At 43.0% G+C, this 27,498-nt stretch overlaps 3 protein-coding genes across 4 annotated transcripts in view; 1 reads left to right on the forward strand and 2 right to left on the reverse strand.

Moving 5' to 3' along the window:
• Positions 1-7,306: 7,306 nt before the first annotated feature.
• On the reverse strand, positions 7,307-9,915 carry SLC39A2 (solute carrier family 39 (zinc transporter), member 2). Of its 2 annotated transcripts, none has more exons than XM_011930951.1 (4): positions 9,609-9,915; positions 9,299-9,429; positions 9,006-9,051; positions 7,307-8,229 (listed from the first exon to the last, which is right to left on the reverse strand). In XM_011930951.1, the coding sequence occupies exons 1-3, from the start codon at positions 9,721-9,723 to the stop codon at positions 9,040-9,042; spliced, it is 258 nt and encodes an 85-aa protein (XP_011786341.1). In that variant the 5' UTR covers positions 9,724-9,915; the 3' UTR covers positions 7,307-8,229; positions 9,006-9,039. The 2 variants fall into 2 exon arrangements, with proteins under 2 accessions (XP_011786341.1, XP_011786340.1); XM_011930950.1 differs by having other exon boundaries at positions 7,311-8,229; positions 9,006-9,056.
• A 2,171-nt stretch (positions 9,916-12,086) lies between these two features.
• Positions 12,087-19,850, reverse strand: METTL17 (methyltransferase like 17). Its single transcript, XM_011930952.1, has 16 exons — positions 19,711-19,850; positions 19,443-19,514; positions 19,056-19,288; positions 18,750-18,903; positions 18,538-18,669; positions 16,910-16,991; positions 16,493-16,574; positions 15,925-15,998; positions 15,058-15,152; positions 14,522-14,592; positions 14,234-14,341; positions 13,903-13,971; positions 13,182-13,232; positions 12,832-12,924; positions 12,412-12,596; positions 12,087-12,337 (listed from the first exon to the last, which is right to left on the reverse strand). The coding sequence occupies exons 3-16, from the start codon at positions 19,128-19,130 to the stop codon at positions 12,232-12,234; spliced, it is 1,377 nt and encodes a 458-aa protein (XP_011786342.1). The 5' UTR covers positions 19,131-19,288; positions 19,443-19,514; positions 19,711-19,850; the 3' UTR covers positions 12,087-12,231.
• The window catches only part of LOC105503868 (coiled-coil domain-containing protein 107-like), a 20,138-nt gene continuing 11,768 nt past the window's right edge, over positions 19,129-27,498 (forward strand). Inside the window, 4 exon segments of the mRNA XM_011930970.1 lie at positions 19,129-19,159; positions 20,211-20,348; positions 24,004-24,148; positions 25,490-25,958. Coding sequence (XP_011786360.1) covers positions 19,129-19,159; positions 20,211-20,348; positions 24,004-24,148; positions 25,490-25,958 — 783 coding nt within the window.

Here is a 27,498-nt window from a genome sequence, read left to right on the forward strand (position 1 = left end):
CAAAAGGAAAAATTTGAAACCATTATTCGGAGACTTGTAGTCAGAAAAATTAGAATTGAATCCAAACTGTAGAAAATAATAAACACTGAAAAACATAAGGCAAGACCAGAAATTAACAACAGGTATACTATAGTTTTGAAACAATTTCTCTTTCTCCAGTTTCCCATTTTTATTAAAAGACAAACCATGATAGAACTGGTTTGCTTTACTATACCTGGCCAGATTATTGGCATAAAGTGCAGCAAGAATAATTATTTTTCACATAGGCCTTTTAAATTGGCTTCCATGGAACTTTGTTCCATAGAAGGAATCTAAGATAAGACCTCTTTAAAGCCAAGCCCAGACATGAATTTGTACCATCAAATACCTATGAGTTGGGTGAATTCCTCTCCTCTTGAGGTTCCAAGATACCTTGGGGTTCCCGGCCTGTCAGAAAGTGACATTTTTTACTTACTACAGGTCAGAAACCCTGTACAGGAACTGTGTACATAAAATATGAGGCCAGTTTCCCAAGGGCTTTATTGGGTTCATAAGTCAAGTTTGATTCCTTAAAGGAAAGCACATCATTCCAGTCAAAGCCATGGTAAAAATAACCAGTTTTTCCAATTGTGTCCTCTTACAAAAGAAAACAGATTCTTACTGCACTTATGCAAATAACTGTATTGCCATAACTTAAGAATACTCACAGAGAGTTTCCAAATTCTGGAGAAAATCAGGTAGAGAGAAACAAGTATGCTCTAAATTTTGTTCATGGGAGTATTAAATTGTTAAAAGTTGCCAGTAGCTCAAAAGAAAAGTTTCTTTGACTTTGAAAAGCAAAATAAGGATTAGCAATATGATAAGCAAAATGTCAACAAGATCATTCCAGTCTCCTGTTAGTTCAGTTCACGCAGTTAATTACTATCCTGCTTGATATTAATGAACATTTTAGCTCTTCAAAAGCCCTGAACGTTTTCCCTCTATTCTGATGTCACAATCTCAAAAGCTATCAGAAATCTGCAATCAAGAGCACCTAGTAGAACCTTTCTTTTTTTTTTTTTTTGAGATGGAGTCTTACTCTGTCATCCAGGCTGGAGTGCAGTTGTGCGATCTCAGCTCCCTGCAACCTCTGCCTCCCGGATTTGAGCTATTCTCCTGCCTCAGCCTCCTGAGTAGCTGGGACTACAGGTATGCACCACCATGCCTGGCTAATTTTTGCATTTTTAGTAGAGACGGGGTTTCAACATGTTGGCCAGGCTAATCTTGAACTCCTGACCTCAGGTGATCCACCCTCCTCATCTTCCCAAAGTGCTGGGATTACAGGCGTGAGCTATCATGCCCAGCCTTGTTAGAGTTTTATAGCTGATTATAAAACCACCTTCAAAAGAAGATGAAAACAACACAACCATTGTTTATGGATAACAAAAATTTTTAGGGTAGCCATAGTTAAAGATACAATTGACGGCCAGCTGCAGTGGCTCATGCCTGTAATCCCAGCACTTTGGGAGGCTGAGGCGGGTGGATCACGAGGTCAGGAGTTCAAGACCAGCCTGGCCAACATAGTGAAACCCTGTCTTTACTAAAAATACAAAAGTCAGCTGGGTGTGGTGGCGTGGGCCTGTAGTCCCAGCTACTCAGGAGGCTGAAGCAGGAGAATTGCTTCAAACTGGGAGGCAGAAGTTTCAGTGAGCCAAGATCTCACCAATGCGCTACAGTCTGGGTGACAGAGTGAGACTCTGTCTCAAAAAAAAAAAAGAGACACAACTGACAAGGAAATCTGTTACCTCTGTGGCACACAATAATAATTTAACAAAACAATTATAATTATTACTGATAACATACACTAAGGTATATCAGAATTATAGGAGTCTCCCATAACTTTGGAACACATACCAGTAACATATTTGCACAAATATAGCCCAAAGAAAGCCAAACACCATTTTATATTTGACAATGCTTCCTGTATAATTTTCTACCAAATAAGCCAAACTTCACCTTTACATTACTGTGCTATGAATGTTAAACCCAATTCTTAATAAATCCTTATAGACATATTTACCCAATTTTAATGTTTGACCATAAGGTAAGATTTTATAGACTTTTTATAACCCTTTACAATTTTTGTTAAAGAGCAAGTTAGTGCTCTAAGAAAAACCCATTGTGCTTTTATTTCAATGCTCAATTTACAGAAAAATGGCATGATTCCCTTTTAACTTTAGCCAATATTTTACACACAGAATTTCCTCTACAATTAACCTTCCACAACTCGCTTAAACCTTTATCTTTATTGTATCCAACTTAAAACAATCCTTTAACCTTTTAATTGAGGCAAAAATCCACATTCTCATGCCTCCTTATAATCTTTTAGCAAAAGTATATTTTACTTTCCTCACTCACCTTGTATGTAAACTGTTTCTTCAATAGTCTTAAAATACATGTTACACTGTTAACTCTTAGCAACCTTTACTTTTGGTGAAAACCTTGGTAAGTTTGGGATTTTAGCTGTGTACTAGGTGTGGAGGCTAGGACCTAGAAAGAAGTGCAAATAAGTTCTGACTTATTCCAGCATCTAATTCCATGTGTCCCAGGCCTTACCTAGCTGTAAAGCAGGCAAGTTGTACAGCTAAGAGTCATAGTAGCATTTTATAAAGCATTTAGGAGGCCTAATCACCTTTAAATTGTACAATATTTCTTGCATAAATTCCCTTTCATAAATTCTTTCCCAGGCCGGGCACAGTGGCTCATGCCTATAATACCAGCACTTTGGGAGGCTGAGGTGGCCTGATCACCTGAGGTCAGGAGTTCAAGACCAGCTTGGACAACTTGGTGAAACCTCATCTCTACAAAAGTACAAACATTAGCTGGGCATGATGGTGGATGCCTGTAATCCCAGTTACTCGGGAGGTTGGGGCAGGAGAATCGCTTGAACCTGGGAGACAGAGGTTGCTGTGAGCCGAGACTGCACCATTGCACTCCAGCCTGGGTGACAGAGCAAGACTCCATCTCAAAAATTTCATGACTTACACAGACAATCTCTGACATGCCTTGACTTTCTGACTTGTCCTAAACATCCCTCTCTTTAAACAACCAGTTATTTTACTTTAGGACAAGAATTTACCATACAAGATCCTTTGTTATATAAATTCTCTTTTCTTTAATACCTTTTTGCATAGCTAGGGGGCAAGGCTAATTTCACATGTCCCCAGGCCTTATCTAGAATTTAACCCTCCAAAATAAATTGAACAATTTTTAAGTCAAAGAAGCAGTTTATGGACTAAAGCATTTCACAAACCTAATATTTGACCTGCATAATTTAGACCAAAGGTTTACATTTTTGAAGATAGTTTTATTTTACCAATAATCTTTAAAACTCTATTTATTTTTATAAATTTCTTTATATCTCTCTTATTCCCTGGTTTCTTTTACCTTGTTTTGTATATAATCTTTAAATAAGCTTTGGATTAGACAAAAATTAGTTACCCTTTAAAAAAGACACAATCTTTAGAATGTTTTCCTATAATATATTATTATTGGAAAATACCCAAATAATGAGATATCTGTTGTTTAATATAACTTTAGATTCTAAATTTTGAGAAGTTATTTATGAGTATTTATCCAATTACATTTATCTAATTATTTATTTTAATCATTTACCTGGATTATTTATGAAAACTGCAATAGTCATCGTTTAAAGTTTTGAAGCTGCCATTGCAAAATTATAACTGAGACAGTGAAAATGATCTGACCTTCAGTTTTGCTTCTAATCTACAAGCTGTTCTTGTTTATTAACTTAGTTTATAGTTTAGCTTTGAAACAAAGATGGTAACAGTCCTTTCCCAGAACAAACTTTCTTCATGTCTGTGGACTAGACTACCTAAGGCCACAAGATCAGAAGTTAGGGTATTTTACTAAATAATTCAAGATGTAGCTATTTTCATTAAACCAATATTAATGTTTTATTTTTAAAAACTACACAAGCAAAGATCATTCTGTTTTGGGCTGAGTTATAGTTTTGTAGCCTCTATGCCAAATTTTGACACTTTATAGTATTTGGCAGAGATAAGTATGAAATTGCTTGATCAATAAATGCAAACAAAAATGTATGCTGGCAACTCTTAAGACATTTCTAATATTACTTTACCAATAATTTTCAAAGCTAGCTTATTTATTAAAGATTTTACTTAAGTCACATAAACTTGAAAAAGCACTTGACTAGTCTTTCCTTTTTTCTGTTAAAGTGTGTAAGTGCTTTTATTTTTTCTTTGAGTCAGTAAATTAGAACTCTTTTATATTTTTCAGTAGTGAAACATGGTGTACACAAGATATAAATACATAGACATATTAGGCATGCCAATAGAAGTACATTTTATAAATTCATAAGCCTTCCTTTTTCCTATTTTTTAACTGGCTCTTTGAGCTCTGGGCAGAGCCCACACTGAATCCTGGATTTTCAAAAGGGGAGAATTATTATGAGGCTAGACCATTTGATGCTTTTACAGCACACTTAATTTTTTTTTCCAAACAAAGACATTTCTAAGCATCTAAGTTACACTTGTTCTTAAAAACCCCAGAGTAGGTTCTGTTGTAATAGCCATTAATGAAGAAAACGGAATTCAGTCAACTGTGAAGAAAAAACTTTTGCTCAAAAAAAAAAACAAGATCCTAGGTGAGAAATAAAAAAAAACATGAAGACCTTTTAAATATAAACATGCACACACGCATATAACATACACATTTTGGATGATAGCTTTTAATTAAGCTGACTCTCAACCATTGAGCATCTAAAAAAACCTTTCTCCTTCCCAGAGGCCTCCCAGCAGTAGTAGACCCAATAGTTCCCGTTTTCAAGTTTACATGGTATCAAAAGGAACAAGACAGACACACAAACAAGTGGAGAAAGATTTCAGACAAACACAAGGGGAGTGCAGTCAGGCAAAACAGACTCAAAACTAACTAACTCAAAACCTGATCTCAACCAAAATGCAAAGCAGGTGTATGAGCGAGCCCTATTGCTTCCCTTGGTGGTACCAGACAAATGGCTTAACAAGCCCAGATAGGAAAACAATAGGCTCCTGGCATATGATCCAGTTAACTCACCCTTTGAGTGTGTCTGCTCCTGACCTGTGTGCTTCACCAGTAGTGAAAGGGATGTGCAGATTTGCACATGGAACAGCCCTCCGGAGGGTCCGCGGGGGAGACCTCACCCCACAGCTGCTGGGATTCTCCTGAAGACTGTCTCGTCGCAAGCTGCCAGCCGTTGAATGCAGCACCATCCTTATCTCCTGGCTGGCTCACCAAATTTTGTTTCCAGGCAAAACGGAGGGTCACGCTGCTATTTCTCATGGCCCAATAATGAGATGCAGATGAACTGGGGAGGAGGAGAGTTTTTGTTTCTGTAATCGGTTACAGGGAGAAGGCCTGGAAATTATCGCCAGACCAACTCAAAATTACAAAGCTTTTCAGAGCTTATATACCTTTTAAGCTATATGTCGACATGTAAGTGGGGTGCATTCATCTAAAGACATAAGTGATTAACTTATTTTGATCTATAACTAAGGTCTGAACCCAGAAGACCTACTCCTGGAGTCTCAGTAAGCTTACTTCATCTAAATGGGTCTAGGTGCTGGGGTGGTTACCCTTATCTTGTCTCCTGCTAAATTATGGAGGTTTGGGGAGTTCCTTCATATGCCCAGTAAACTTGTTTGTGGAGGCCTGGGGAATTTCTTCAGACTCCCAATAAAACTTGTTTAATCCTAAATGGGTCCTCTTAAGAATTCCTTGGTTATTTTGTCATGCTTTAAGTTTTGCCAGGAAAGGTCTAATCAAAACTCTTGATGGGCTTTTGTTACATTACGACCTTTGTATAGGCACTGGATTTTTTTTTAGCTTTTAATATTTAACTTAACCAGTTGCAGTCTGTAATCCACAAACTGAAACAGGGCTTCTCTTCCACTGCAGCTGGCATATCTTGTTGTGTTTATGAGTCTGACAAGCAAATATATCTGAAGCAGATCTCATATGCTGATCTGTGAGGGAGATAAGCCCCTTGTTTTGCTTGACTGGAAACAAGCAGGTGACAAGGATACTCTATCTAGAAATAAAAAGAAGAGCTGTGAGATGAAAATGTGATGGAGGCCTGTGTTAGTGAAACCTGGCCTGCCACAATAGTACCTGGCACATAGCCGTTGTTCAATGTAGAAACTATTACACAGTGGACAACTGTTCAACTGTTCTGAGTGTATTACATGTAACTGCATTTAATACTAAATGGAAAACACAATACTATGGTGCTTTAGGGAAATGATTTCCTGTGTTAGACGTATCTATCATCTATCTATCAATCATTTTTGCCTGAGGCTTGCCTTCTCACTGACCTATGGGTGTGTAAACTGGGCTTGTGAGGAGGCTTGTGTTTCTTACTTTGTAGGAAGGGGAACAGGATCGAAAGGAGACAGAGACTGAGAAGAAGAATGAATGTCCATGTTAAGGCTACTTGGGCTTCCATGCTGAAAATACCAGAAAGGGCCAACTTGTGAGGGTAATTGAACTCACAGGGCACACTTCCTCTTTCCCCATTTCTCCATTAAGTTTGAGATATTCCTCCATCTCATGAGTTGGGAGCTATGCAATAGCCATCCCGTTCCTACCAATTCCAGCTAACCTGCTTTCGTATTTGTCCTCATCAGTTTTTAAGAGAAGCAACACATTGTAGGGGTTACTTAGACGGAAAGACAATTGGTAAGGCAGGCAGAAGGAAAGCCAGTAAGTCCTGCAAGAGCCAAGTAATCACTCCAGGCATTTATTTTAATATCTGGCACCTTTCTTCCTCTCCAAGCACACTGCTTTTTAATACCTCAACACAAGGCAGCTGGAAGGATATAAAAGCTCAAAGAAGAGCAGTAGTGTCCCTGAGGCCACACAGGGCTCAGTGTGAAAAAATAGGAACCTAATGGAGATAGGCTCCATTCTGCCTGATCTCCATTTAGCCTGGACATGTTATGGGTGGCTGATAATAGGTACTGGGAATGGGGTGGTTATGATAAGTGTAGGAACATAATTGATCCACATCATTTCGGTTTCTAACTTTCTTTCCTTTTAAATGCTGGGAACTGGCTCATTTTCTCAACTACAGTGGATAAGGTGGGAGGGGGTTATTGGAATTTTAGCCCATGTCTGGGGGTGTGGCTGGCAACTGACAGAATGGCTAGGGGCCCTAATTCCAGAATAAAATACTGCATTCAACACTTATCCTTCCCATTCCCTATTCCACCACTTCCTGTGCCAGATAGCTTCTAGGCAACCAGGAGAAATAAAATCCAGAATGGCTGAAGGAGGGTAAAATGGGCATTTTATTACACACATAAATGGGACAAGAATAAAATCTGGAGCATCTCTGTACCAATTCTCCAATTAAAAGCTACTCAACCTAAATACCTTTTTCTCAGTCCTGGGTGAGAAATGGGATCTCATGTAAAGGAAACCTGGGGTCCAGTCCAGTCCTATTGAATGTTATTTAGTCTCAGTAAAGAAATATCTGAGGGCCAAAGCCATTTGGGAGGTCTCCCTGGGGATAGAGAGGTCATCCTAAATAGGTCCATCAGAAAAGCCAGGAATCTCTCAGGCCCATAAGGCAATAAAGGCCATGAAGGCAAACCCAGCGGCTACACAGCTCCACTTAGCTAGAGGGGCCTCAGGACTAGCTAGCTCCCGTGGAAGAATTTCTAGGAAGGTGACATAGAGGAACGTGCCAGCTGCCACACCCTCTAACACAGCCTGGGCTAGGCCCCGCCCTCCTTCAGAGTCCCTTTCAGTCACAGCCAGCCCCACGGCTAGGCCCAGGGGGGACATGAGAGCTAATAATAGTATGGAGAACACTGCCCATCGTGACCTGGTACCTAACTGCACTAGCCGCATTCCTACACCAAACACCACAAGCCCCTTATGAGCCAGGACAGCAAGGCAGAGCTGCACGGTAGCTGCTACTGTCGGCTGCAGCCCCACAGCTAGCCCTTCAAACACTGAATGAAAGGAGAGTGAGAGCAAGAGGATAAGGGCTCGGAGGGGACTCTTTGAGGGTGAGGGTAAATGTCCATGGCTGTGGAGTTCGAAGATATGAGCCCCACCCCATTCTTCCTCCTGCACCGTTGATCCTCTAGCAGCCCCAGGACAGCACTGCAATGCCAGCGACTCCAAAAAGAAGACAAAAAAGAAGCCCAGGGAGATGATGAGCTCTCCATAGGGATACTCCATCTAGAAACAAAAAGAAGGACTGTGAGATGAAAAGGAAGGGTAGGCAATGCATTGGATGGACATGGAATTGGGAGATTGAAGAGAATGAGAAAATGTGGTAACAGAACACAAAAAAGGGTAGGGGAATGAAGCCAAGAGTAGACATGGACGTGTAACAACAAGAATGCCAGAGTGGGCTGGACACAGTGGCTCACGCCTGTAATCCTAGCACTTTGGGAGACTGAGGTGGGCGGATCACTTGTGGTCAGGAGATTGAGACCAGCCTGGCCAACATGATGAAACCCTGTCTCTACTAAAAATACAAAAACTAGCCAGGCGTGGTGGCACGTGCCTGTAATCCCACCTACTCAGGAGGCTGAGGCAGGAGAATCACTAGACCTCCGAAGGCGGAGGTTGCAGTGAGCCGAGATTGTGTTACTGCATTCCAGTCTGGGTGACAGAGAGATTTCATCTCAACAAACAAACGAAAAACAACAACAAAAGACTGCCAGAGGGACTAAGGGACACAATCTCAAAAGAGTTAAAAATACGGGAAAATGATGTGAGGTATATCAGAGGATCCAGGGAAAGAATGAAAGAGTAAAACAAGAGCTTTCCCTGGGGATCTATAAACTCAAAAGGATTGGGTTTGCTCCTCTTTTCCTCTACAATGTCTGAGCTAGGGAGCAGAAGGGATTCTTGGTACTTCTCATGTATTCCTCTCAAAAGGGTCTGGGTATGAAAGGCCTCTCTGGTTCTCCTCATCCCCCAGATAGGGGATGGTGGGAGGTACTTACATGAGCCGAATCAACATCACCAGAAGAATTTTGCTCACTTGCTGATCTGTTCTAAGGAGAAAGCAGCAGAAATTGAAGTGGGATGGAGCAGCGCAGCTTCCTGTCCCGTCCCTTCAGCAATTCTGTTTTCCTTAAAGCCTAATCTGACTTGCTTTCACCATCCCACACAAGAGCTGTCATTTTCCCTGTTGTTCCACCCATGTCCTTGGCTCCGTCACTTTCCCACTCTCTTTCCTTTGTCCTGTTTATCCTTTTGGCCTCATAGACCTGCGGCTTGAAATCTCTGCTCTCACCTGCACCATGAACTTCTGAATCTGTGATTCAATTTCCTCCAGGGCTTCAGCTGTCATATGCATGAACCCTGCTCCCAGGAAAACACCAGCAGAAATACAGCCCAGGAGTCTGAGGACTCGCCGGTGATGACCTAATAAAAAGCAGAAGTTAAACCCACTTGGCACTGAGGAGACAGACAAAGGTGAGTAAAGAGCAGCAGGCAGCACTCAATATCCCAAGGTTGGGGGTGGTGAGAGAATCAGAGCAAGGTGTCAGGACAGGGTTGAGGTGAGACTCAGGCTATGGAACAAAGATGGGGTAGGGCTATACCTCTGGCTGCATCAATCTGGAACCATTTGAAGCAGATAGGAGTAAGGCCACAGCCCAGAGTGAGAGCCAACAGGGCAAACAGGCAGCCAAGTTTTATTCCTAGTAGTTGCTCCATCTCTGGGGTGTAGGGTAAGTCCAGAAGTCAGAATGACAAGGGAGCTGTAATCTTTGGAGCAGGAGTGGTATCTTAGGTGGTCAACACTGGAGTGTCCACTCTCGTGAGTTTCAGGAGGCTGTTGGTATCTTCTTTCTGAGTTGCTTCTGCTTGTGCAGCATTGCAGAGCTGACAGATCCTGCTCCAGCTTCTAGCCCTCCCGCTGCATGGAGGCCCCTCCCCTGGTTCACGCCTTCCTGAGCTTGGAAACCAGAAACTCCAGACTCCTGCCAGGCACAGCCCAGTGGCGTCTTCTCCTCCTCTTCAATGGCATGACTAATCCAAGAGCTATGGATAGTCTTAGTTCATGTGCTTGGGGTTGGTCTAATCCAAAATAGGAAGTCTATGGTAGCTGCTTCCCAGCTATTTTGTACTGGGGACAATCTGGTCCTGTCTCACTCTGGACATTTGATCTAAGCCTTCCATACTCTCTCCACCCCATCCCAAGTCTTATAGGTTGCAATGCTGATACTTGAACCACTCGCTTTCAGAGGAGATTTGGGGCCACCTGGAGGTAAAGAGGTGGGGCTGACAGGTGGTGCTGGTGCTACTCTGTGGGAACTAGTACATGAGGGAACTACCCTTTCCTGTAACCCCAGAAAAATAGCTGCAGGCATGGAAATGTCTAGTGGTAAGTTGATTTGTTTTCTTTCTTTCTCTTTTGATTGGGACCAGTGTTGAGAGGAATGAGTTGAGATTTCTGGTATTACATTTATACTGTTACAACTTCTGACTGTGCCTGTTTCCTGGTAAGAACTGGAAAAAAAGACATTTAAGTTTTAAGACAAAGGAAGCTGCTCTAGCCCTGAAACAGCAAGGCCTAGGGGAAAACAGAAATTAACTGAGTAAATGGGAGGATTCTACCTGGATATAGAGGGGTGGGGGTAGAAGATTCAGTTCTGATGGGAATCACTCTTGATGGAAATGTATGGGGCATTTCCCATACATACTCTAGGGTAGCTGAGGGACCCTGGGAAAGACAGAAGGGAAGGCGGTAGTGAAAGAGGCCAGGCAGCTGCTGATTCCTCTATTCAGGTGGCCCACATAACAACCCTGAGACCTGTTGAGCCAGTTCTCAGAGCTCTGGAGGCAGCTTTCCTAGCTACTCCAGATTATCTTCCTAGGGAAGTCCTGGCCTCTGAGAAGCAATATTCTTGTAGTGTTACTGGATGATTCTTACAGTGTTACTGGTCCCGCTGTTTGTTCTTGTGATCCAACAATGAGATGCAGATAGACTGGGAAAGAAGGGAGTTTATTTCTGCAACTGATTACAGGGAGGTCGGAGTAGCACACCAGACTAACTCAAAGTTACAAGCTTTTCTTTAGCTTTTATATACAATTCAAGCTCTGTGACTACCTGCGGGAATGTTTCCTAATTAATCTAAATTAGGGGTCTGCAGATAGAATTTTTTTTTTTTTTTTAGAAACAAAGCAATAAATGATTTTAGAAATAAAACCATTCCCATTATTGCAGCATTATCATCAGTCATTGAATGCTAAAGCTGTTTATGCTTCTTTTTCCCTGGGATGTCTGAACCTGGCAACTTTTCTTCCTATTCTTCTATGTTCTTAGCAAACCCATATCAAGGGTGTCTGTTCGCGTTTGAAATTCATCAGCATCAGAAAGAGTAAACATGTTGGCAGTATCTAGAAAACCATCACCATGAGCATGGGGCAGTTCATTTCACTTTGCAGCTGATCCCACCATAGTGAGTACTTGCAGATATTTCTTAATCTTAAGTTGGTTGTATGTGCAGGAATGCTTTATCACTCAACTAGATCTGAGGTAGAGAAAGTACAGGTGGGGCTTTAACGGGCTTGCTTTTTTTTGTATTCCAGCCTTCGTACTCAGGCACCAGGTTCCCCCAATTCATTATACATTTTTCTTGCTTCTGCTTTTATGTTTAACTTGTACATTCATCATTATAGCAAAGGGCTTATAGAAATCTGGTTTTTCTACTTCTGCTTTAACGATCAGCTTACACATTCATCATTACAGCGAAGAGCTTATGGAGATCTGGACTGCCACAATAGGAGAGGTCGAGCTTGAGATTTGTGTGGGAAGTTGGCACCAAAAATCTGAGGAAGCTCTTCATTACAGGATAGACCAGGATAATTAACTATACCTTTTACATTTTTTTTTTTAAACAGAGGAGGTCTTGCTCTGTCACCTAGGCTGGAGTGCAGTGGTACAATCACAGCTCACTGCAGCCTTAACACCTGGGCTCAAATAATCCTCTTGCCTCAGCTTCCTGAGTGACTGGAAATGCAGGCACATGCCACTGTGCCCAGCTTCTACACTTTTTAAGAATCACAAAATCCACTTCCATTCTTTAAAAATTTATTATTTATTATTAAAAATCTCAAACACACACAGACATATGGGGATACCAGCATTCCCCTCCTGGATACCAGGTAGTGGCAGCCCTGGCAGGCATGATAGAAGAAAATACTTGTTAGACATCCTTGTCAACTCTCAGAGGGATCTTGAGCAGTGGATGGAGGAAACGCAGATGGAGTAAGCACAGGTAAAAGATCTCCCCAGGAGCTGACACGGGCACAACGATACAAATCCCTATGGAAATGAGACGTTAATGTGGACTGCCGGTTCTTGCCACATCCCACTAATTTTGGTCACACCCCCTATACCTGCCATGCCGGTGGGCTGTGATCACAGCATGCTGCATATGCCCATCTGGACAGCACAAGTGACAATGCACATGGCGAGGTCGTTTAAGGACAGGCTGAGTGATACGGGGCCAGCGATTAGCCTCCTCTGGAGACCCCCGAGCAAGGATCACCATAGAGAACTTTTCTTCCTTTGGTTTCTTGTTCTAAGATAAGGAACATAGAGACTGTTTAGAAGAAAAAGATACGGGAAAAACGTTTGTAAAGCCCGTTCCTCCCCATTCCTGCAGTCCTTTTTTACAATGTGTAAATCATATACATGTAGGCCCTAAAGTCGCTAGGCTATTCTATGAATTATCCAACTCCTCCTAACTCTGACTCTTTTTCTTCCTGTTTTTTCCAGGATGTTTGCTTCCTGCTGCAATATCCCCAGGTACCTACCCAGCTGAAGGGGATGGGATGGTACGCCTGTGAGAAGCTACAGGCCAGCGGCCTAGAGGTTGTCAACTGGGGACAAGGGAGTTCATGGGGACACTGTGAACACATAAAAAAATGAGGTAAGACAAAAGAGCCATCAATCACAAAACTTAAAAACTAAGAATAATAGAGTCAAAAGGGGCCAGGGAGAATGGAGGACAGGAACGGTGGGTAGGAAGAGCCAGGAGAATCATTAGGTAGGAACTGGACAGGAACACAAAGTAGTGGAGAGTGGCTTAGCTTTACCATCTTACTTTTCCTGGCCACACCTGAGTTCAGATCTGTGTGGTGGGACAGGTAGAAGTAATATTTACCGGGGCAAAGACAAAACCAGGTCGAGGGTCCAAAGGTGACTTCTCTTTTCCCTGAAATCAAAGGAAATAAAAGAAATAAAGCTGGGCCAGGTGTCTTATTTTCATAACTCAATCTCTGCAGTCAGTAAACTGAGGACTCCTTTAACATTCAATTCTAATAACGATTAACTATGTCCTTTGAGTTAAGCTGGCTGCATCTTTAATACTCCAAACAAAGAACTTTCTCTTTGCTGCAGGAGAAAGGCAAGAACTTGGCACATAGTACGGTGCTCTCCCTTGTCAGCAACCTCCACTCTCAAAAAAATCCCACTCCAGGACAATTAAATTTATGATTATACACTGGCTCATACTCTCCCCCAGTGACAAGGTTCTTGGCTCAGCAATGCCCTAGATTAGGAGTCCGCAAACTTTCTTTTAAAGGGCCAGAGAGTAGGCAAAATCTATCTCTGTCCTAACTACTCAACTCTGCTGTCTGTAGTGTGAAAGCAGTCACAGACAACAGAGGCACACAAATAAGCATGGTTTATATAAAAACAGGTGGCAGGTTGGATTTGATCCACAGGCTCTCATTTGCCAACCACTGCTCTGTATCATAATGACTTTATATGCCCAGTTTCCTGAGAGTCACCCTTGTCAATATATGACAGTCTCTTTAGTTTTCAAGAGAGTAACAGTAATTAGTGACATATGTGTAGGGGAGTGAGGGAAGAAGAAGCCTTACCTTAAGGACTAGATCCCTGGCATCCATGAGAAGTCTGTGCCCAGCTTTTGTTCCATTCTCCACCAGTACCTGTTCACCAAAGGGAAAAATACGCAGAAGACTTAAATTACATGAAAGTGTAAATGTCAGTAGCTCTGTAAAAGCATCATAGATGGAGAAGGGGTCCTAAGAAGAAATACACATTATATATCAGGATGGAGACCCTCAAAGAGGGATAAAGAAACCCATAAAGGAGAAAAATGGTGAAGAATGAAGACAATGAGAGAAAGCAAAGGCATGAAATTCATGAAGCCGCTTTAAGACTTAAGGAGAACAAGGAATTTTAACTCACCAGGAAATGACCTGTCTTACGCCATAAGGTTTGAACTACCTCAGTGCGGTCAGCCCTGCTGGGCAGTTCACTTAAGGAAAAGGCTGATACTACTACATCAAACTGCACCTGAGGACAAAGACAAAGAACATGACACACTCAACATCTCTGCATCCCAAGAATATAATAAAGTCCTAGCCGATAAATTTCTTTTATCTTCTGACACTCAGTGCTGGGCTGCAAAGCTCAAGCCATAGTTTTCCATCTGCCACATTCCACATTTAGAATATTCTAAACACTGCCACTTGCCTTGGGTGATACAGGTAGAAACTGTCTGAAAAAGACACCTGGAATATAAGGCTCCCCAGATTCTGAACCACCTGTGGAGAAAAGAAGAGGCAACTTTGAGTGTGTAGGAAGTTAGGTATAAACTGAAGAGATATCCAGATAAGAAACATGGCCCCAAGAATAGGGAAAGTGTCTATCAAAAAGGGCAGGGATGAGCCAGATATAGTGGCGCATGCCTGTAATCCCAGTTACCCCAGAGGATGAAGTGGGAAGATGGTCTGAGGCCAGGCGTTTGAGACCAGCCTGGGTAACAGGTTCTAATTAAAAAAAAAAAACACGGCAGGGAGAATATTAGGCCTCTTGTCCTTTGAATCTTACCCAACCCATCCTCAGTCCAGCAGAAACCTCTAATACCACCCTTTGCTTGACCATAACTTTAAAAGTAAACCAGATTCATCTTAATTTTTACCCTCTTCTCTACTTCCCAGTAAAACACTTTTATTAGTATGCCTTTGCTTTCTTAACTCCCTGAACTTTGGAAGTGCTCTTGTACTCACCTTTCAGTAGTTTTTCTGCCAAAGCCAACATGTCAGTTGATTTGTCCACACACACATATTCACGTAGGCTCTGGCCCCAAATACTGTTTGCAGCCCTAAGATGGCAAAATTATTATAAATCACCAATTCCCATGACCAAGAGTCATCTCTACAAGAGACCCATTTACACCCAACCCCACCCCGGGAAAAGAGAGTGTTATGTTAAAATACTTGTATAGTTAGTAATAAAATAACTAATAGTGTTATTTTCTTGTTTTATTTACAACTCCTTTAAAAAAAAGGTAGACTAAGCTGGGCGCAGTGGCTCATGCTTGTAATCCCAGCACTTTGGGAGGTGCAGGCAGGTGGATCACAAGGTCAGGAGTTTGAGACCAGCCTAGCCAATATGGTGAAACCCTGTCTCTACTAAAAATACAAAAATTAGCTGGGTGTGGTGGCCAGCACCTGTAGTCCCAGCTACTTGGAAGGGTGAAGCAAGAGAATCACTTGAACCTGGGAGTGGAGGCTGCAGTGAGCCGAGATCATATCACTGCACTCCAGCCTGGGCGACAGAGCGAGACACCATCTCCAAAAAGAGAAAAAAAAAGGTAGACTCAAAATATTATTTGTAGGCAAAAAAACTTTGATTGATAATTCCTTTTCTTTTTAATTTTTCTAAACATGCGCCTTTTTTTCACTTGACATTTCTTTAAGTTCTGGCCCCAATCCATGTACCTTCTTCTGCCTTGCCTAATCTGATGGAAGAAACATAGATTCCCAACTTGCCTATTCTCCCTCTGGTTTTCCAGTCTCTTAATTTTGGAGTGGTGTAAGTATGGCTTTCTAGAGCTAAAATTGACCAAGACGAGGCCGAAGAAAGTTACTCACCAGGTGACAGAACCAGTACCCGAGCCAAAGTCCATCAAAGTTTGTGGCTGAAATGCTGGATTTCGAGCCCGGATCTGAAGAAATATACAACATCCCACAGCAGAGTAATTAGATACTTATTTAGGACCTTGATAAATATGAATTAGGAGCCTATCACAGAGGATGTGAGATGTGAATGCCTTTTGAGATTCAATATAAATACCTTATGGGATAAGAATCTCTTAAAATAGTGATTCTAAACCTTTCTTGGGTCACAGAAAGCTTTCACAGGATAAAGAGAACGTCTTTATTTTGTATTTTTTTAAGAGATGAGGTCTCACTCTGTCACCAGGCTGGAGTACAGTGGAGATCACAGCTCACTGCAGCCTCAAACTGGCTCAAGCAATCCTCCTGCCTCAGCCTCCCAAACAGCTGGGACTGCAGGCGGGAGCCCACCATGCCCAGCAGAGATCCTCTTTAAAAAAAAAATGCATATGCATTGTCCCAAGAATCCCCATCCTAGAAAACTACTTTATGAATAGGGAACTGATGGTCAAAAAGTTCAGGTTGGAAGTTAAGGGACTTTCACCTCATGGAATGCTCTGGAGACTGCTGCAAAGCCACCATCAAGTCTTGCTGCCATATACACCAGGCTCAGTCCCTCAGTGTAGCTGCCATTAAAATCAGAGAGTCGTACATACTAGTAAATAACCTTAATCCCATAGTTACCTTCTAGATTTAGAAAATGATATCTTGGAAAGGGCTCTTCCAGCTCAGGCCTTTCACTCCCCAATACCAAAGGGTCCTGGGGAACCTTACAAACACTAAATCTTCAAACTTCAGTGTTCGAAACTTTGAACTTTAACTTTTTCAAATACTAAATTGATCCTTTGAAGGTCAGGTGATGTAAAAAAAAATATTAAATTGATTGTGTAATTGTACTCCCCCAACTCTCTTTCTAAAGTCTGCCTTTTCTTTCTTGTGCACCTCTTCTAGGCCCCCTTACCTCAGCTCTTGCCAATGATAGGTAGTTTTACGTAGTGCATGTAGCACTGCTCCATGAAGTTTCTCCTCTGTCTGAGATAAGTCTGTGGTGAGAACAAGGACTGGAAGTCAGGACCTAGGGAGAACAGGGCTCAGATCCAATATCTGAATATACTGCCCACCCAGTCCTCCCTGATTCCACCTAAGAAAGTCTTAAAGCTCAAGAGAGACAACAAACCTAGAGAAAAGTTTCAGGCAAGAATTAACAGTAACTACTAACAGTAACTACTTCCACTAACAGATTGTTTCAAATAGCATTTTGCTTCTAAGAATGGTTTATTCAGCTTAATCAATCCTGTCCCACAGGTTTTACATTAAAGGAAAGTGTGATAAAAATTTAAAGGGTAAGCCGGGCGTGGTGGCTCACACCTGTAAACTCAGCACTTTGGGAGGCTGAGGCAGGTGGATCACAAGGTCAGGAGTTCAAGAACAGAACAGCCTGACCAACATGGTGAAACCCTCTCTCTACTAAAAATACAAAAATTAGCCAGGCGTGGTGGCGTGCACCTGTAGTCCCAGCTATTTGGGAAGCTGAAGCGGGAGAATCACTTGAAACCAGGAGGCAGAGGTTGTGGTGAGCTGAGATCTTGCCACTGCACTATATAGCCTGGGCAACAGAGCAAGACTCTGTCTCCAAAAAAAAAAAAAAAAAAACTTAAAGGGTAGGCCAAGGGCCCTATTTTTTGGATTTCTTCACTTCTCCAAAATTTAAGGTGTTGATGATCTCCACTTTTCCTATGGAGAGGAAAGAAATTTGAAAATCTAGGTCTCATGACTGTTCAGTTCAGTACTATTTAGTAAGTATCTACTGATCACCTACTATGAGCCAGGTACTGTGAGGTGTGCAGGGAATGCAAGAGGAATAAATGGTAATGTTAAGGAGCTCACAATCATGAAACTAACTTGATGAATTATATTTATCCTCTTATCCCAGAAGAGGGTTTCAGTACTGGGTAGAGGTCATCCAGGGACTTTATTTTACCTGAATAAAAACTTAGAAGGTTCTAATCCAGTGGACTTGCAGGAAAAAAACAAGTATCTAGATTTTAACAGTATATTGGTGGCCAGGCACGTTGGTTCACGCCTGTAATCCCAGCACTTTGGGAGGCCGAGGCGGGTGGATCACCTGAGGTCAGGAGTTCAAGACTAGCCTGGCCACCATGACGATACCCTGTCTCTAGTAAAAATACAAAAGTTAGCCGGGTGTGGTGGTGCACGCCTGTAATCCCAGCTACTGAAGAGGCTGAGGCAGGAGAATCACTTAAACCCGGGAGGCGGAGGTTGCAGTGAGCCGAGATCGAGCCATTGCAATTCAGCCTGGGTGACAGAGCAAGACTCTGTCTCAAAGCAAAAACAAAAAGCAAAACAAACAAAAAACAGTATACTGGGACATTCTAACCTTTACCTAAGCAATCTCTAGAATAATCTACCTTCTTTTAGTAAGGCATCATTGTAACAACTGCTGCTCTGGTTAGAAAGTCAAATAAGAGACTTCAGTACCTGTTCGAGAGACTGTAAAATTATTTCTTACTCTTCATTTCTAACCGATATTTCAATCTGGCCTACTTTTTAATTATTCTTAAGTCCTACCTGGGTTTTCCAGGAATTTCTTCTCAAGATGCCTAGCCCGTCTTTGCAACTCCTCGGGCTCTACAGGCAAATGTCTGCTCCAGAGATAATTGGTCAGTGTTTGCACCTGATTCTCCATAGTGGGAGAATTTTCTATGAGCCAAAGATGAAAAGCGGAATCACTTGCATGCAGGTCCAGTCCCATTTCTTCTCCCTTTCCAGCCGTTACTCACCAAGTAGCAGTAACTGGGCACCGTTAGACAGTGCCTGTGGCAGCCGCACGTGCGGTAGGTTTAGGATGCCAGGGTGCTGGCGATGAGGCCTCTTCTGCAGGAAATCGGACTTGTTATCTATCTGGGTCACTCCAGGTACTAGTGCGGCGAGGCCCTGCAAGCAGAGAAAGAAAGGTTGATTTCCTGGCAGAAAGGAAAGTCGCTGGCGCTGGCTACGGTGTGGGCTGCCAGGAGCGCTCCTCCTCCGCGCGGAGATGTCTCTGCAGATCCAGAGTCTCTCCGTGAGGCGGCAATGTAGGCACTTACCCGGGCCTGGGGAGCTACTCCAAGGCCGGGGAACCATCTTCCTAATGTCACCGAACACTTCAGTGCCCCCGCCATGGCTCCAGAGGCGAACCGGAAACGGAAATGTAGGTGCCTGTGACCCTCAGTCACAACGCCGCAAGTAGCAGCCTTCGCAGAACGTACCCCGACAGTTTCAGCCAACCAGAAGAGCGAGTGTTTGCCAGCAGCCAATAAGCAATGGTTATATAAATATCCTTGAGGCGGAAATCGTGTTTGGGCCGACTTGGAGGCTGCGTTGGGCCTGGTCACCGGCGCCAGAAATCAAGAGGGTGGGGCGGGACGGGGGCGGGATGGAGTTGGGTGTGAGCGCGCCATTGACCGGCAAAGACTGTTTCTGGGAGTGCTGACTTCCTGTGTTCTTTGCATTCCTCCGCGGAGAACTCGTGAGTCTTGGCTTGTTTCCCTGTGGGAAAAGGGAGACTGCAGTAACGGAAAGAAGAGAAGAGAAAAATCGTATTTAAGAGACTGAAGATAACAGAAATTAATAGTTAAATAATTATTGAATAGTTAATAGTTTGATAAATATTAAACCTAGTTAATAGGTTTATTTTATTTTTTTACATTTGTTAATTTCTCTTCAAAGGAGACCAGTCTTCTTAGTAAGCTAACATAACACTGAGAACACCTACGTGCTAGGTACTTCAGGGAAAAGGACTGAAACCCATTTCACAGAAAACTTGGTTCTGACGGGGACCCTCCTGAGTCTGCTGCTAGATCAGACTGTTTTCCCCAGGCCCAGGACTTCTACAGATGCCGTCGTGACTACCTGAGGTGCAGAATCTCAGGTGGGTCCAGCCGCTCTTGTGACGTGATAATGTAGCACAGGGTAATGGTCTCCAGAGTCTGCAAGCCCATCAACTCCTTCATTCACCAGAGCATCAGAAGGATAAATGGCATATGCAAGGCTATATCTACTTTCGGAATCTGACAGTGCACAACTGCTACCTCAGTCTCCAAACACTTGAGCTCGTCCAGTGTGTGATTTCTGTGGGTTCCTGCCCCCCTAATTTCTGTTACAGGTTAGGATGTTCTCCCAGCATATCCACTTGACTTGTGTGTGGAACCAGCCAGTTCATCTGGAGGGCTAGACTCCTGGATCATCAGGCCCTTCCACAGGTGGTCCAGGGATCTCAGGCCCCAGCACCCTAATTGGACTGCCCTTCTGTGGTCCTCTCCCTTATTCGACTTCTTCCCCAAATCTGCAGCCCTCACCGACCGCAGCCTGCCAGCTCTCTCAGGGCTCCTCATCTCGGGGTGAGGTGGGGTGAGAAGACATGGGTGGACAAGGGAGAAGGGCTGCTCTGCCTCTTCCACGTGGAACCACCTTTCCTGTAGCTGAATGCAGGGCCCACTGACACGTCCTAGGCTGACACTTGCCTCTTTTCCAGCTTTTCCTCAGTCCTCCTTTTACCTAGGAACCTTTCCTGGGTGCTCAAAAGGGTCACCACAGTGACCTCTACCCCTCCAGTGAGAATGCTCATATTCATAGTAGTGATCCTGTGTGTGCTCTGGGCTGAGGATTCTGCCCTAGAGATATCTGAGGAGTGGAACCATTAAATTGATACCTGTTGATGATATCTCTCCAGACTATTAACAAGTCCACAACCCAGGCAGTCTCAAAGGTTCTTACTCCTGAAGTCATCCCTCATATTTTGTGCTAATCTTGCCCAAATGCCAGGGTGCTGGTGATGGGGTCTCTTCTTGCCCAAATGCAAAGATAATTCTGAAGATTGGGCCATACTAGATGTGTGTGTTGGAAGATCTGCCAAGATTCTACTGTCAGCTAGTCAGAGCTCTTGAGTAAATCAGCTTCTTGTCCTCAGAATTCTATTCATATAGGTGAGAGCATGTCATGGCTCCAAAAGCCACCATCCAAATTATGGGCATTTGCTGCCCATAAAGCTTTGTGAAATGATTCCTTGTAGGAAATTTGTCCGAGGGAATCACCCACCAGATCTCACGTGCCTTCATAGTAGTTCAACTCCAAAGGCCTATGTGGGGGCTTCACACAATGTTTGTGCTCCACACAATGTTTGCACTCCAGGATAAGAGAAGGAGAGAAGGGAGAAAGGAATGCACCTTCCACTTCACTGGTAGTGTATGAATGGCCTCTTCAAACATGACCTGTCTGGGATTCTGAGTCATTCTAGTTTCCCTGCAGCAGTAGGAGCCCTCTTGACTTTATCTCTGAATCTCAGTGTCTGTCTTATTCTGTGCTTGGGTTTTAGTAGGTTATCAGTGTTTGCAGAAGTGACCCTGCCTGATTTGTTGTGGGCTGTGGAGCTCAGTGTCCACCCTTTTCCCTCAGTAGGCCACTGGGAGGACAGATGATGCTCAAGTTTGCTTTTTTCTTCTTGGTCTTATGTCACTTACTGCCTTTTTTTTTTTTTTTCTAATCTATTGTTTTCTTTTAAGACAGGTGACATTCTGTCACCCAGGCTGGAGTGCAGTGGTGAGAACATGGCTCACTGCAGCCACACATCCTAGGTTCAAGCGATTCTCCTACATCAGCCTCCTGAATAGCTGGGACCACAGATGTATACCACTGTGCCTGGCTAATTATTTATTTTTTTCTAGAGATGGAATCTTTCCATGTTGCCCAGGCTGGTCTTGACCTCCTGAGCTCGAGCAATCCTCTGTCCTTGGCCTCCCAAAGTGCTGAGATTGTAGGCGTAAGCCACCGTGCCTGGCCTTATTCTATTGTTTCCTTTCTCTCCCAGCCTCCCACTTCTTTTCTTCCTCCCTTCTTTTATTCCTTCCTTTTTTTCACAACACAAGATCTCTTCTAATGTAAATATTTGATTCGTTATGATTAATTAAAAAAATACTGGGGTGCAAATCAGAATCAATCACATTTTTTTTTCTTACTCCTTGGGAGCTCATTTGACTCTTGAGTGGGAAAGAGGCAGATCCCAGGCAAAGCCTCAGTTTCTTGGCCTAAGGCAGGGAGAGGCATGAGTCAGATCAACATGATGATTCATCTGAGTCTCAACCATGAAGAAACTCATGGATTGTACAGGGTTTTCTGGTGCAGTCGGCTTCCTTGTGTTGTAACTTGGCTGATTAACTCATATTCAAGGCCAGAACTACTGCTGCTATTGAGACTAATCCAATTACGAAGTATTCTGCTGTGGAACAGGGATCTGCCAATTGGATCTGATCTCCTTTGGCAAAAATCTATGTTGAAGAAAGCAAGGAGGTTCCGGAGGGATTTTAGATTTTTAAAACTCTGGCTGGGGCAGAACCAGCATGGCTTCCTACAGATATAGGATGGGGGATCACCACAGAGCAGTGTTAGTCTTGGCATGGGATGGCATGAAAGGATTGCTGATATCCTCGGAAGATGAGTCCCCGTCACACAGGAGCTTCTTTAGAGGTGCAGTGTGAACTCTTGACACATGGATAAAGTATTAGAGGAAAATCCAAGGACTGGACACTCACTGGGAGTCTCATATATCTCTCCTGAGGGACTGAGACCCTGAAATGGGGACCAGAATGGCCATGGCAGTGAGAGAATGTAGAATTCTTTCTGTCCTCAGTTAATGTGTCTCAAGAAAATCTAAAAATTATCCCATTAAAATGCTCTGTGTTAGGGGCCTCCATTGTCTAACAACTGGGTCAATGGTTTCTAGTTCAGACGTAGGAGAGGAATCCCAAGAAGAAAACTCAGGCTTATCATCTACTTCTCCAAGCCTTCTAGAAATACCATTTCTAATGTACTGGCCTGCAACAGGGACTAATTCAAGACAGAACTTTCCAGAAGGATCTGTCTGTGTTTTTGAGAATCACTGGCAACGGCCGGCACAGCCACCTAGCCTAGGAGACCTGCTATTATGCAGAAAATGAAAAAATGTGAGAAGAAAGGAATGAAGAAAGAGAAGATAAAGAGGAAGGAAAAGACATTTATCTATGATATGGAGTTTATTTTTCATTCTTGAGTTGGTGGAATTCTTTACTGACTGTGTTAGGTGTGCCACACTCTGTGTTAAGGGCTAAAGCTAGGAGAGGAGGAGACTGTGTTATGGGAAGTGGTATTTTTTTTCTTGTACAAATCTTGTTCCAAATTTCAAATTTCCATTTTGAATTTGGTGGAGATGTTTTTATTCAAGCTCTGATAGTACTATGGGCATCAGACATCTATGAAATCTTCTACAAGCCAGTTCAACTTCCTCTCCCTCTTTCTTCTTCTTCTTTTTTTTTTTTGGAGACAGAGTTTTGCTCTTGTTGTCCAGGCTGTAGTGCAATGGCATGATCTCGGCTCACTGCAACCTCTGCCTCCTGGGTTCAAGCCTGCCTCAGCCTCCCGAGTAGCTGGGTTTACAGGCGTGCGCCACTGTAGCCAGGTAATTTTTTTTTTTTTTTTTTTTGTATTTTTAGTGGAGATGGAGTTTTTCTGCGCTGGCCAGGCTGGTCTCGAACTCCTGACCTCAGGCAATCCACCTGCCTCCGCCTCCTAAAGTGAGCCACCGTGCCTGGCCTCTTTCTTCTTTTTAATCCTACTCCAGCACGCCAAAGAGCCATGTTATATAAAGGGGGGCCTAAAACCCAAAAGAAATAGAGCAAGGGAGGGCCATTTCAAGGAGGAACCCAGCTTCTTTTTTGTTTTTAGCAACACCCCTGTTTCTCTCTTCATACAAATATTCTCCATCTCATCACACCTCTATGCTGGAAACTTGAGTCTTTGGATTTCTTGCTGTTCAAAATTCTGCAGTGGGTTAAAGCAGTCTATTCAGTTCCTCCTGAAGTGATTCCACTGCTCCATGTGCATTGGATTTACCTTCTCTAGATTTTAGTCGTGACGTGATTAATGCCTCCATTCCATGTCAACTAACATAAGCCTAAAAAACCACACAGATCTTTATGTAAAATCTGTAAAAGAATGAATATCTACTTTGCCTTCCTTCCACAGGGAACCCAGCCCATGTGGGCCCTGGGGCCACAGAATGCTGGCAACTGCTGCTCAAGGACCAGCATGAGGGGGCCAGGGCCAGGGTGCTGCTTTTGGGAATGCTGTACACCTCAGCCATTGTGGCTTTTGTGCTGTATAAGTGTTTCAGATGCAAGGATGGCGGGGGGTGGGGGTGCCCTGAGTCTGCATCTCTCATGGCGGTGCCATAGTACTGAGAGCAAGATACAGTTTCCACTGTCTGTAAAATGAAGAGAATAGTTGATTGGCCTCCAACATTATAGAGTAATTTTAAGGATTCAGCGAGGTAAGGGATATGAAAGGCACGTAGTAAACCGTAAATGAATAATGACCATCACATTTAATTTTCCTACAATCTAATAAAGTGTAGCCACTTGCTTGAGGTCATCCAGAGCAGCAACTGGTGGAGCTGGACACCCAGCTGGTGTTCGTACTACTAAAGTGGGGCCAACGGTGGCACAAGGGGTTGATTGCTGCAACCACGGTGTTTCTAGAGTTCAAGACATCAAGTGGTCTCATGGTCTCCTAGGGAAGGAAGCCCTTAAATATGAGTTGACGGTACCTTTGGAAAGTAACACCTTCCAGGACAGTATCTTCAGCCCTGACGCTATTAGTTATTTGCATTAGAAAATAGAACCAATTGAACCAATTTTGATGTGTGAAACTACAAGAGATAGCTAGTAATGATCCCAGGTAGACGTGACAGGCTAGGATGAGTGACTGAATTTAATAATGAAATTTAACAAGGATAGTTTAGTAAATTCTATCACTGGGCCTGAGTACAGCCTGGAAGAAGACATTTCTTAGCAGCAGCACTTATGAGAGACACTTAGGCATACCCATTGACTAATAAGTTTATGGTGTGATGTGACAACCTACTTCCCAAATCAATGGTAGGAACAAGGTGTTGTGCTTTATCTACTGATCAGAACATTCCTGGAGAATTTTCTTCTCACAGAACTGCCTTAAGAGCACTATATGTTCAGTAAAGCAACCAGAGAAAACTATGCAAAATGAGCCCTGACTGAAAAGATCGAAGATATTAAACCAGAAAAAACTCAGGAAAGGGGGCAAGGGTATGCCCATTGTCTTTAAATTCCTGAGGAACTATCACATTGAAGAGTCATTATTTTGGAAGGCTCTAATCAACACTATGGAAAGAAGATACATGAAAGAAAATTTTGGCTTTGTATATGAACTGTCTAACAGTAAGAGCTCAATCAAACTGGAGAGAGCTGCTCATTCCTGGAGGTGTTTCAGCAGACTGAATGACCATGTGTGGGAGATGTTGACATATTGCTTCATGTGCTGGGTGAGGAACTAGACTAGAACTAATTGTGATTCTCCGAGGTAAAAACCCAATAGCTTTCTCTGCCTTTAAATGACACCCCTCTCCTTACTGGCTTTGGAGACTGAGGTGATGGAGCAGAATAATTTTGCTGCAGTATTGCCCTTTTCTTCTTCTACAACAGGGAAAAGATGAAGCTGCAGTTCTCCAAGAGGAGACAGGCAAGAAGCAACCATTGCAGCTGGAGCAACAGCTGATCCAGACAGAGCAGCACCTGGAAAATCTGATGGTCCAAGTGGACCCCCTTTTTGAGTGTGTGACTACTTTGGCTGGAGCCCAGTAGGAGCTTCTGAACATGCAGCTATGAACCATGAAGCTGCTACAAGATAGCAAGCCAGATAAGGGTATGGTGGCTTCAGAACCAGAGGCCAGCATACCTTTTCCTGAGGACTTATGTGTAAAGGAAGATGAGGAGGAGGCTGCTGATGGTCAGACCTGGGAGGAGCCCATAAACTGGAGCACAGAGATATGGAAACTAGCTACTTCCTGGCAGGTGGAGCAGGTACTAAGGAGAAGATGCAGCAAGGCTGTGGAAAAGGGCTCCAGTCACAGCCCCAGCTGGGAAGGAGGGACAACAGCTGAGGGTTTAGTAAAACCTTTTTTTTTTTTTTAAACTTCTGTTAATAGGGTACAAAGTTAAACAAAGTTTGTTCTTGATTAAAAAAAAGAATGAATATCTAATGTATAAACAACTCCAACCTAGGTTTCCAAAATCTTGCATTCATTCACATTTGTGCTTCTTTCTACACAACTGTCATTTACATTCCTAGTGTTTGTATTTCACCATGTAAAGTGGGAATTTAATCTTTATAAATGAGGCATTTATGTACTGCACACTCTACTCCTGAAACTGTGTTAGTCACAGGGTATGTTAAGATACATGAAACATAGTCTTGGTCCTTAAGTAGCTTATGGAGAAGCAGAGAAACTAAATATGTGATAGAAGCAATAACACATGAACATTGCTTTTTGGGAGCACGGAGATGGAGGAAGTTACTTTGCCCATTGGGGCTAGGAAGGTTTCTACAAAGAGGCTCCACCTGAGCAGGGTCATGAGGGTGAGCAAGGGTTTGTTGGGTCATTTGGGAAGGGATGGACAGTGCATGCAAAGGGATTGGCATGGGAAAATGCACAGAGATGGGTAAGTGTATCGAAGGTAGGGAAGGCGTGAGTTGTTAGAGGTGTTAAATCACTGGGTCAAATTCTAGGTGAGAAACATTGGAATTAGACCCTTGAACTGTATGTAATCTACCAACAAAATTAATTCACGTATTTTTCACTATCTTTTTACATTCTTGTCATCTGAAAATGCAACGTTATTGTTAATGCCCTTATATGAATATGGACACAAATATTGACTTGAACAGGACTGAAGGTAGAGCTAATAGGACTTAGCCATCTCATTCTGTGGAATTCCTTAATTCCTTAAATTATTAAGCAAGTTTTAATTTATTCATTTATTTATTTGTTCATTCATTCATTTATTAGAGACAGGGTATCAGCCTGTTGCCCAGGCTGGAGTACAGTGGCACAAGCATAGCTCACTGCAGCCTCAACCTCCTGGGCACAAGTGATCCTCCTGCCTCAGCCCCCTGAGTAGCTGGAACTATAGGAACATGCCTCCATGCCAGGAAAATTTTTAAATTTTTCGTAAAGATGGGGTCTTGCTTTGTTGCCAGGTGTGTCTGAAACTTCTGGCCTTGAGTGATCCTCCTGCCTTAGTCTCTTAAAGTGCTGGGATTACAGGCGTGAGCCACCATGCCTGGCTGCAAGTTTGAAAATATATGTTGTATGGGATGCAGTTTTATAGGTGATGAGGATGTAAACAGGAATTAGGTGTAGTGTAGTCCCTCTGTGATGCATATAGTCTCAATGGGTAGAATGAGCTGTACTCAAGTGTTTATTACATGAGGCTAAACTCACATATTACAGTCACAGCAGGTATATCTGGCTCAAGACCTACTTTGATTGGCCTATGCAGTGTTTTTGGTTTCTTTGCTTGTTTTTTAAAAATAATTTTTGGATGTGGTGGCAACCTTTCCAAATGGAGATTTTCACATAAAAAATTTGGGTTCCGGCCGGGTGCGGTGGCTCAAGCCTGTAATCCCAGCACTTTGGGAGGCCGAGAC

This window comes from Colobus angolensis, unplaced genomic scaffold (assembly GCF_000951035.1).
Source record: "Colobus angolensis palliatus isolate OR3802 unplaced genomic scaffold, Cang.pa_1.0 Scaffold88, whole genome shotgun sequence".
Classification (NCBI taxonomy): domain Eukaryota; kingdom Metazoa; phylum Chordata; class Mammalia; order Primates; family Cercopithecidae; genus Colobus; species Colobus angolensis.